At 43.1% G+C, this 12,016-nt stretch overlaps 1 protein-coding gene across 1 annotated transcript in view; it reads left to right on the forward strand.

Moving 5' to 3' along the window:
* RHOQ (ras homolog family member Q) overlaps window positions 1-12,016 on the forward strand; it is a 37,629-nt gene that overhangs the window by 23,332 nt on the left and 2,281 nt on the right. The window contains exons 3-4 of the mRNA XM_037066528.1: window positions 9,670-9,834; window positions 10,148-10,243. Of these exons, the coding sequence (XP_036922423.1) occupies window positions 9,670-9,834; window positions 10,148-10,243 (261 nt within the window). The remainder of the gene's footprint in view (window positions 1-9,669; window positions 9,835-10,147; window positions 10,244-12,016) is intronic.

The following is a 12,016-nucleotide window of genomic DNA, read 5'->3' on the forward strand; positions in this document are numbered from 1 at the left end:
ATGCAGCTGCACAAGCTGAATGAACGCTGGATTACTCTAGAGACCTCCCTGACCGCTAGTCCATCGTGCAAGCCTGAATTTACTTCCAGAATATATCCAGAATTCACCATTTCTCTAGCTGTCAACTGCTGCTACTCAATCCCAGCCACCATCTTCTCTCACCTGAGTTACTGTAATACTCTCTCCTATACTCCTGCCCACGTCTGATTCATTCTCCACAAATCAGCCTGAATGGCCTTAAAAAAAAATAGCATGACTCCCTTTTTTCAGTGTTTTATTGACTTTCCTTTGCAGTGGGCTCTGATGATCCAGGATGGCTGGTTCCCTGACCCCACCTTGTCACCCTGACTTTTCCCAGCGGCTGCCAGGGCTTTCTGCCTCGGGGGTACTACTACTACTTTCTGCCCCCAACTCCCTAAACCTTCTCTCAGATCTTAGGTGAGAGGCCACTCCCTGTAACAGGTCATCCTGGCCAGTCTGTCTCCGAGTACCTGGCTCTTTTCCTTCCCAGTTGGTATTTGTGATCACGTTTGTCCCAGTTTATTGAATGCCTGACTCGATGCCTCAGCCAGATCAGACTCATCCCCCTTTTATAACAAGTGTTTCTCCTCTTCCTATCCTCAGATGAATTCTACAGGAAATATAACTTCTCTATGTACATGATTTTAAATCAATGTAAGATCCTACCAGTAATATGGAGAAATAAAAGGAAAGTGATTCACCATAGAAATATTTACTTCAATATTAAATTCTTAAATTCTCAGAGCTGAGTTCTCCGGAAATCATAATCAAGTAGTTGAGTACCCACACCTAGAGGTGGAATTACTATGAATGTTACAGCCCACAAATGGTGACCGACATGGCTGGGGTTTACTGGTGAGGCAGATACCAAGAGCGCTGTTGCTAGTGGTGTACATATTCTATGGTCGTAAGCAACTCCGGTAATGTTTTGAACAAAATAAAGTACCGTCTACCTTCCTCCTTCAGTTTGCACTGAAATTAACTTCCTAGAAAATTCATTGAATCTGTGCAAAAAAATACTTTGTGTTTTTAGATCCTGGATTTGGGTAATTATAAAAGGGTTTTTCACGTTCATCAGTGCCAGGCAGTACACCCACCAACCATGCACTCAGGTTATGCAGAAACCTGTCTCCCTGAATGGCAGTAGGGGTACCCTGCATACCATTTTACAATTGAACTGAAGATTATGAAAGAAAAGTGGCCACGTACTTGAAAAGTTTTTGAAAAACAGCTCCCTCCTAGGAATTTGTAGTACTTAAAAATTCTTTTTCCTCCCCCCAGTTTTTTCCCCCATTTTATTGACAATCAAAAATGCCTTCTACATTTTCAAAACAGCCCCTGGAGACTTTCGGCCAAGATGGAGGCATAGGTAAGCGTGGCTCACCTCACACAATCACATCAGAATTACAACTAAACTAAAGAACAGCCTTCACTGAGAACCATCAGAAATCTAGCTGAATGGAAGTCTGATAACTATAGAATTAAAGAAACCCCATCTATCCAGACTGGTAGGAGGGGCGGAGGCACGGAGATGAGGAGACATAGAATGGGCTGGCCCCACACCCACATGCTGTAGATAAAAATCTGAGATGTCCTGAGAAGGACATCTCAGGAGCAAGGAGTCCCAGCCCCACACTCGGCCCACCTCGTTCAGGGTTCCAGTGCCAGGAAGATAAGTTCCCATAACTATTGGCTACAAAAAACCAGTGGGAATTGAGTCAGTGTAAGAAATTTCTGCAGTCCCAAGCAGTACCTCTTAAAGAATCCACATGTGGACTTACTCAGACTCACTCCCTCTGAGCTCCAGCACCAGGGTAGCAGCTTGAAAGGTACCAGTGGCATATGGGGAGGAACTGAAGTATCTGGTATGATCAAGGCGAAAGCTGGGAGACAGCTTTCTCCCAGACAGAAAGGTAGGCAGAGGCCATCATTCCTTTTCTGAACCCTCACCACCCCCCCCCCCCCACAGAACTGCAAAGCCAGCGGGGGCATGTTATATCTGAGACTCCATCAACCTGGCTTGTACCGTTTGCCTTCACCCTAGAGCTCAGCTCCAGCTCCACACCACCCAATTTAAAGGCCCACCCAAGCTGTTAAGAGTGGTTTTTCCATATGAATGGCTGGCCTTAGCTCATGCTTCACAACTTCCTAAATTCTCTCAAACAAGCAACAGCCTCTTCAAAACTATGAACAATAAAATAGCAATAAATACATATCTATCAACAGTTGAATCTAAAAAACAATCTAAGCAAACTAGAACAGAGACAGAATCATGGATATGGGGAGTGTTTTGATGGTTGCCAGATGGGAGGGGGGCTGGGGTAGAAAGGGTGGAGGTGAGGGCATTAAGAAGTACAAATAGGTAGTTACAGAATAGCCATGGGATGTAAAGTCCGGTACAGGAAAGGGAGTAGCCAAAGAATTTACACCCATGGCCAGGGACATGAACAATGGTGTAGGATGGCCTGAGGGAGTGGGGGGTGCTGGGTGGAGGGGGGGAAAGGGGGGAGAATCAGGACAACTCTAATAGCATAATCAATAAAATATAATTTAAAAAAAACAGCCCCATACAGGGCAGCGCTGCCCTGGTTGAGAGGCACCAGGTGCTCTGTCACGCTGAGCTCCCTCGGGGCGGGAGCCTGCCTGTTCACTAGGGCACGGACAGTGCTCAACCTGCTGCTTGTTAGAGTGAGTGAATGAATGAATATTCTATCAACGCGAATTGTGCCAAGAAAGTTAGAAAAGGAATACACCACGTGGAAGCGTGACCTGACATTTACCTTCTGTCTGCGTGCCTTTGGCCAGCCGACCTCTGTTTTATTGAGAGAGACTGGTCATTAGAGCTCCAGACAGTGTGGAATTTCAGCTGTGAGTCCTTCGCCGTGAGGGAAGCCATCTCACCGCGCACAAAAGAAACTGCACCGGCTCTGAAGTTGTGGTTTGTCTTTTTTTGGAAAGTCAGCCTTGTCTGTTGAAGGGCTCCAAACACTTGACCATTTATCCTAACGTGTATGCGCTATATTTATCCTCCCCCCACAGATGGGGAACTACAGCTTGCCTGAGGGCCCCTTTTAGCTAAGTCTTGATCTTCTCGCCTTGTGGGGTCAGCTTAGATAAAACGGAATTCTGAAGCTTGATTTTTTACCCAGTCGGTTAAATCTCCTCCCACATTAAATCTGTTACTAGGGCTGCTCACCAGGGTAAAAAGGGTTCTTTTGAGCATTTTTAACCATGTAATGTGGCGATCTAGTTCAGCCCCTCCTTTTGGAGAAGAGGAAGTGCTGGTTCATAATGACACAGTTAGATAAGGGCAGGGCCAGTTCCCCAGCGCATCCGCTCTCTGCCGTCGCCCAGGGCAACTCTCCTTTTTCTCCAGCCGCCCTAAGCAGGAGTTGTGCTCAGGCAGGTGGTCAGAAAGGAAGGTGGTGCTGGGCAAGAAGACCTGCTTCACCGGCTCCTAAATAATTGGCACATCAGTTGGGAGCCTGGCTTATTATAAATCAAAATATATGAAGATGACAGCTGCTGAAACTGAGAAGCTAAACGTTCAGTTTCAAGAATTTTTTACTAAGAACTAATGAGGATATATATATATATATATATATATATATATATATATCACACACACACACACCATTTCACAGCTGAACTGAAGATGGGAAGAAAGCCAAATATTTGAAAAGTTTTTGAAACATAGTTACCTCTTAGGAATTTATAGCACTTAAAAAATCCCATTTCTTCCTCAAATTTTCTTTGATTCAGCCATAGTAGGAGGTGGTAGGCAAATTCAATAAACTGATCACTGATGTCATTTTGAACCAAATTGATCAAAATGCTCCCAAAAGAGACCCGACCCAATTCTGTGGAAAAGACGACTGTTAAGGTGGTGAAAAGTGATACTATCATTTCATAAAGTTTAATACAAAACAAACTCAAAAGTGACAGAAAGAACTATGCAAAGGAACTAAGGTTTCGTAGACTACAAAGAATTATTGTAGAAATGCTTACGATGTGTATTAAGTTTATGACAAACCATTTTTCATCCTCGGAAGCTAGCTTCAGTCTGTGCGGCCCCTTGACTTCCGTACGGCACCTTTTGGGGGTCCCCATGTTTTAAGAATCGTGCCTAAGACCTTTGGGCTTCTCACAAGAAGCAGAGGTTTCAGATCGCTACTGTGTGCTTTGGAAGTGACAGAGTCGTTCCCTCATATACCACAAGCCACCAGTTGTCCGGGGCATTCTTCACAGCCTTACATTGTACGTATCTCTTAAAGTAGTCAGAAGCCGTTTTAGACGTTAGAAGTCTGGGGCTTGTCTGTTAAAGGGTGAGTCACTTGTGATCCCACTTTTCATCTTGCAAGGTTGTTACTGAGGAAAACTCTTGTAGGTTTTTACCAGTGGCTATGTCTTAAAGTCACATGCTGGATTATTTGGGGGTATGATACGTTCTTATAGCACTTTATAGTCTTCAAAGCGCTTGTCACTGACATTCTCCCACGTGGTAGACAGAAATGAAGCCCCTAAGAAGGAAGTGATTCGACCAAGGCCATGTAGCTGGCACGGTATGTGTGTCCCATTCTTTACGGCCGTCTCCTCTCACGAAAAGAAGCCTTTTCGTGGCCCCTAACCACAGCTCGCGGTGTTTACCACATTCTGACATGTACCTTGGCGTTCACACACAGTTGTCTCCCTTACCAGGAACTCCCTAAGAGCAGGGACTGCTCTCCACCTGTCACAGTCTTCCTCCTTGGTGCCAACCCTACACACGCTCCCACATCGGCACCACAGTTTCTTCTTTTCTTCCAGGCTGTGGCTTTGAGGTCTGCAGCGCTCCCCGGAGGTGCACGAGTACTTAGTGGGTACTGACTGCTAGTGCTCATCTGCGCTCGTCGCCTTGTTTATGACTTACAGAATCTTACGACGGCGCTTTGCAAACGTGTATAAGGCGTCTTATAAATCAGGTGGGATCTGAGTCTTGTCCTCCCTTCATTCCCCTCATGATTGCCCTTCACACCATTCTGGACATTCAGGAGTTGCTTATTAATGTTCCTCTGGATGAAGCCGTTTATATATTCACCTGCCCAGTTTATGCTTTTCTTTCTCCCATTATTATATATGACTGTCTTTTTATATGTCTATGTCTTGAACTTCCAACTAAACTCTAAGCTCCAGAGAGGACCATTGTTTCTTGTATTTGTGTCTGTGTGTCCTTAGAACATCCCCCATGCAGTACAATCTCAGTGAGTCTTCGCTTGTTGATTTTAAGTGACCTGTGTGTGATAGCATACCAGAAAACAAAGCATGACAGGGCCTGTACTATCCAAGGTGACTGGTTTTGCTTAAAGTCACGTTCCAGATATGTATTTTAAATAGTCATTCACATGCTAAAGATGTGTATTTTAAAGAGAATTCACTGAAGTAGGAGGGAGTGCCAGGGCCACATGAAGGGGACAAAGGTCAGCCAGCAGGGGGCTGGTCATAGGGCCTGCTGGCTAAGCCATGCGTAAAAGGGGTCTCCCGCCAGATGGCCCTGCCGCAGCTTTGCACCTGAAGGTCTCCTGTTTGCTCTCCGCACACAGTCATTCAGTCCCTTTCTGTCTGTGGAGCCTCCAGGTACAGACAGAAAGATACACTCCCGTTGTGAGTGTATCTTTTTCAAGGGTCAAGGTGGTCATTGAAGATCAGAGACTCTTGGCCAGAGTGCAGAGCTTCATCGCTGAGCTACCAGAAGAGAGTCCTAACAAAACGGACACTTCTGGAGCTTAGCCAGCTGGTCAGAAACCAAAGCTTCTACTAAGCAGTGCGATGCCCCTGTTAATGGAACTCATGGTTGTTTCCACGGTTTTGATGTGAGACAGTTGTCTTTAATATGGTTTTCCTCTACAGGTAAGGTTCCAGTTACCATGCTGGAATGTGTAAGGCCTACTACCTTTTTTAAGGAACTAAAATATAATTGATCTGTTAATTAAGAGGACATCAGAGAGTTGGCCTGACATCCGACAAAGCAAAAGGTCGCTGGAGGCGGGGCAGGTTGAGGGGAGGTTAGGGGTGGAGGGAGTGAGCAAAAGGAAAAAGGACTCATGGACGTGGACGGTGAGCGGTATGGACGGTGAGCGGTATGGTGATTGCTGGGGGGAGGGGTGTAAGGGGGATAAATGGTACTGGAAACATACAGTAAAGATTAAATGAAAAGAGAAAAAGAGAAGTTCTGGCTTTGATAAGTGGCTATTGAAAGTCAAGGGCAGGTGCTGCACACTTAACCTTCTTTGTATTGTCACCTTTACACGACGTAGCTGGAGATGAAACTTCTCTATCCCCAAATCCAGAATTTCACATTGAGTTCACTAAACAGTGTGCATGCAGGGCGCAGTATGCATAGGGGGTAATTTATTTTTTTAATGTGCTGTCTATTATTAGACTGCTAATTACTCTGGCTGGATGGAAGCAGAAAGGTCTCGTTCTTATAATAACTGCCAATTATTTAGTTGGAGATTAACAGGCAGACAGAGTTCATTTTAGGTAGTTGAGACTTTAAGAGGTAACATTTGTTTTTAAGGAGTTCTAAACATACTTGTTTTTGTTTTATTTTTTTATAACCCAAACCCTTCACATTTTTAAAATCTATTTTTATTAAAGATTGTATTTATTTATTTTTAGGGAGGGGGAAGGGAGGGAGAAAGAGAGGGAGAAAGGGAGAGAGAGAAGCATTGATGTGAGAGAGAAACATTGATCGGTTGCCTCTTGCATGTGCCCTCACTGGGGACTAAACCTGCAACCCAGACATGTGCCCTGACTGGGAATGGACCCGGTGATCTTTTGCTTTGCAGGAAGGTGCCCGGACAAGCCACAGTAGTCAGGGCCAATCCTTCACCTTTTAATTATTTCAACAAAATCTGTACTTTAACAGATACCTAGAAAGGATTAGTCTAATTTCTTTCCTTTTGTGCCCATGTGTCCCTCTTTGAGGAAAGTCAGTATCCGCTATGGTTATGAAAGCAATGCATACCCCACTTATGTTCTGTAGAGGACTTGCATTAGTGTTATTAAACACTTCTAGAGAATTTTGCATTTGCTTTTTATTCCTTGCAATGCCTTCTAGAAAAAGAATGCACATTCTGTTTCCCTGATGAGGTAAACTTGCTTGTAAAGTAAAATTTCATCTAAAAATCTCATTTGGTTTTCTTAGAAGTACTATATTGAATAGTCTTAAGGATCTTGAGTCCCCAAGTGACTAATTAGTATAGTTATAATATTTTCTTTTATTAATCTGAAAATTATACTGTCCTCAAGAGACCTGTGTTTGATTTGTGTGTTTCGATGCCAGTGTAGAAGATTTTATTTCTCACTAAAGGAGCTTCTTCTCTCTGGTTGGAGAGAGATGCAAAACCTGGGCTGGTGCGGGACCGCTGTGACCCTGCATGCGTGTACGGAAGAACAGGAGAGTCAGTTTCCCGTGCGATGAAGAATTTATGTGAAAGCATTGGAGTATTTTACGTGCCTAGCACTATGCTGAGGGGTTTAGTTGCACAATTTCATTTATTCCTCACAATCCTATGAGATAGTATGCCCATTTTTAATTCAGTGAAACCTGGAGATCTAAAAATGAATGAGAGGAGATTTCTTTTTAAATTAAAGATTTTATTTGTTTATTTTTAGAGGGGAAGGAAGGGAGAAAGAGAGGGAGAGAAACATCAGTGTGAAAGAGAAGTATTGATTGCTTGCCTCTTGTATGCTCCCTGACTGGGGACTGAACCCACACATGCCCTGACCGGGAATCGAACTGGCAACCTTTTAGTTTGCAGATGACACCCAACCCACTGAGCCACACCAGCCAGGGCAATGAGGGGAGATTTTTAACAAGAGCACCCCATTCCCTGACCACACCAAGTTTTCTCTCTGGAATGTAGAGTTGCTGGGTAGATGCTGAGGTTAAACGCTGTCACTCCCTGCCCCCACCTTATTGACATGCAGTTTGAAATAGGCAGCAGAGCGCAGAAAGTATATTTAATGCACCCAACTGTACCATTTTACACTCAAATTGGTTTTTAAAGACATATACTCTATTTTTGATAGGAGTCCTCTGATACTAACTGTCCGGGGTACAACATGTTTCATACCCACATTACTTGATTCCTTTTATTAATTTCTTCATAGCAGAGCACTGCTTTATTCAAAACCAATTAGGACCCTCTACTTAGAAAAAATAAAGGGTAAAGAAGATTGGGGGTGGCTTTTCCCTTCTTGTCCTGTAGTAGCCAGCACCTGAGAAATCCGTCAGTGCCCACGGCTCCAGACTGTTGGAAGCATCACAGAGAAACAGAGGGGTTAACTCTGAAGCCGAGACTTCAAGCTGTTAATATGCTTGGGTTGAATAGTATACTGAGGAAACTGTTAGAAGATGACATATGTGCAAGAAAAATTGTTCCCCAAGAGAAATACTGCTGCTGAAATTCTTGAGGGGAAGATGTTCTTAATACTTGTTCCTTCAGTTCCACGCGCGTTGCAGTTCCAGTGGTGAAATGGGTCATTTAAGAGGGGTGGTGGCCTCGACCCAAAATAAACTTTCCTTGAAACCAGATGAGAGGCTAGCCCTGACAAAAATAGAATCCTGACTCTGTTCACTCACTAGAACGTAAATAAGCAGAATTTTGTGTCTTAGAAGATGGTCTGAGCCAAACAGGATCTTCACTGCCTTTTGTGATAGATGCCACAGCTGTCAGCAGAACAGCCTTCTGTGGAATGCAGAGCAGCAGGTTAAGGTCACATGCATGGCAGTCTAACGTGTTCTGATCTGGAAAGGTCTCCAGGACATCCCGAAGCGGGCAGAACAGCATGGATTGTGCGGCTGTTCTTGTGCAGTGTTTCCACGCATACACTTGTAGGTGCACCGTGCACAGAAAAAGAACTGGAGAGATACATGTGAGAACATCTCCATTTCAGTCATGGAACTTGAAGAAGAAAGGGTGTTTGTTGTGAATTCCTCCTATATGTTTCCATCTTTATATTTTCACACACATACACACACACACACACAATTAAAAAAAGCCTACAGGGAAAGCAAAGATTTAAGGTCTCAGTGAAGATGTGGTGGGTAAGGCATAAACCTGCCAGGGTCCAAATCCCATCTCTTCTACTTACTGGCTATACATCCTCACCCGTGTTATTGAGCTTCTGTGCCTCAGTTTACTCAAATGGAAAACAGGGATAATGGTACTTATGTTGTCAAGTAGTTGCTATGAGAATTAAATGAATGATACTTGGGTAAGCTTATGGTTCCATACCCAACACAGTAAACTTTCAGTGCCTGTTAGTTATTATGAGTGATAACGGACAACATCCAGCTAGCAATTCTTTGTGCAAACTTTTCTGTGAAAAAGTGTTTCCAGTGGCCCCTGTAGTAATCACAATATATTTTCTCTAACTTTCATTGTAATTGTTGGTCGTATTCTTACCCCACTGGTATTCAGAACTGCAAAGGGGAAAATAAGAAAAACAAATGGGATGATCTTGTTTTATGTAGAATACTGTGCATTTCACTTGCAGGATACTCCTGACTTTGTTTCCTTGACCATGTTAATCCAGTAGACATATTATTAGTCAACTGAAGGCGTGGAGATGGAAGTAACAAGGTGTCTCTTTCTTCCTTAGGAAGACTATGATCGCCTGAGGCCTCTGTCGTACCCGATGACCGATGTCTTCCTCATATGCTTCTCTGTGGTAAATCCAGCCTCGTTTCAGAATGTGAAGGAGGAGTGGGTCCCAGAGCTGAAGGAATATGCACCAAATGTACCCTTTTTATTAATAGGAACCCAGGTATGTCTGCTTTGATTTTGCTCGTTTAAGGAGACTCTCCCTGGCCTAGCTCGTGGTGTGACCCTGAGACAGGTGGTTCTGAGGATTAGCGGATGGTGTATGTGTTTAAAGTTCCATTGTAAGTTATACTGCATTCTGTCACAGTTTTGGAAAAAGCGGTGCTTAAAGAAAGCAATTGTATTAGTTGGTTTTAAAAATTAAGTTCCTTTGTGTAATCTTTAACTGGTGTGTGGGGATGAAATGGGACTGCATGCTTTGATTCCTTTTTAAAGACTTGTGATATTATGGGACATTATTGACCTTTCTTAATTAGATTGATCTCCGAGATGACCCCAAAACTTTAGCAAGACTGAATGATATGAAAGAAAAACCTGTATGTGTGGAACAAGGACAGAAACTAGCGAAAGAGGTAATGAAACCTTTACAGAATTTATGAATACATGTAAAAGCTAAAGTAATGCTAGAAGCTAGCATTTATTGTGCACTTACTGTATGCCAGGCACTGGGCTGAGTGCTTTCCACATTTGATCTCATGTCGTCCTTGCACTGACTCTGAGGCAGGTCTGACTAGTTCCCTCTTCTACTGAACAGAAGATGGAGGCTTGGCGATGTCAGGTAACTTGCAAGGTCTGGCAGGTAACAAACGGCAGAGCTGGGTTTCAGTCATGGCCTGACTCTAGAACCCAGATTCTGATGCCGCTACCAGTATTTTCCCAGTAAGTCATGTGTAGAAAGAGCCATCAGACAAAGGTGCTGACCGGGAAGCCCTTTGTAATCACTTAGATATTTGTTCTGTGCCAAATCAGGCTCCGTCTTCAGTTCACACTCATGGAGAAGGAAGTGGGGGCGGGGTAGAGAGTGACAAATTAAATCTGCAGTTAAAAGCAAAACATTATGGCTAGGTTTGAAAAGAAACCAGTTGAGTTTTCTTCCCGCCTTTTTATGAAAGATAGGAAACGGTGGCATCCCAAAAAACATATAACTGTGATGCACATAATATGTTTCAACTTATATTTTTCCTCACTCCAAAGCTATGCTTACTTCTCTTCTCTGTTGGGCCCTAACATTATTGGATGCTGTTTTTCAGATGTGACTTTAATAGGTCTTTGGTGGAAACCGATTCTAATACGGTTCTTTAAAATGTACTATCAGAAGGCAGAACGGAGCAGGAAAACTTTGGGGAGGACAGTTTTTACTATAGCAAAAGATAAATAGATTCACTAAAAAATCACTTTAGAAATTCCACCTACTCAATTTTGTAATGCCGTAAAGGTAAAAATCTTAAATGAAAATATTGATGATTGAACTACATGAAAAGCGAATACATCAAATACCAGAAATAAAATTAAGTCATACAACAAACTTGACACAAATGGCAGAAAAATGTATCATATCCTTAGTGCACAGGAACCCCTTGTGTATGAATTGATCAGAAAAAGACATATATATCCCCAGGAGAAACATGGGCTAAGGAACATCAATGGAAAGTTCACCGAAAAAAGTGCAGATTGCCGTCAGAGACGGAAAATATATGTAAACTCCTTAGTAGTCAAGTGTAAGTTTCATTTCCACCTGTGAAGTTGGCCAAAAAAAGTTGAGAAATGAATTATAGTAGCCCCTCTTTCAGGGCTGCAAGGGAATGGACATTCTGTGCACTCTTGGTCATTGAGTAAAAGCAGTCTTGACAATATGCAGAAGCCTTGAAGTCATGCGTACTTTTGATGAAGCAATTCCGTATGTAGCAGTTTATCCTAAGAAAATTATTTGGATGTGCTTAGAGACATGGCTACAAAGTTGCTACTTTGTGTATAAAGTTTCCCCCCACCCACAACCTTGCAGCTATTAAAAATTTATACTAATATATCCATTGAGATGTTCAAACTTATTATGTAGTTTAAGGGAAAAAGTGGTTGTGAAACAATATGACCCCATTTTTAAAAGGCCTCTCAGCAGCATTTGGCACAGTTGGTTCCTCCATGAAATACTTTCACCAGGCTTCCTTGAATGCCCTCTCTGGTTATTCTTTCTTCTTGTTCTTTTTTTTTTAAGATTTTTAAATTTTATTTTTAGAGAGAGGGGAATGGAGGGAGGAAAAGAGGGAGAGAAGCATCAGTGTGTGGTTGCCTCTCAGACGCACCCAACTGGGGACCTGGCCCATTACCCAGGCAAGTGTCCTGACTGG

Source organism: Sturnira hondurensis, unplaced genomic scaffold (assembly GCF_014824575.4).
Source record: "Sturnira hondurensis isolate 20B ecotype Veracruz unplaced genomic scaffold, ASM1482457v3 Scaffold0016663, whole genome shotgun sequence".
NCBI lineage: Eukaryota > Metazoa > Chordata > Mammalia > Chiroptera > Phyllostomidae > Sturnira > Sturnira hondurensis.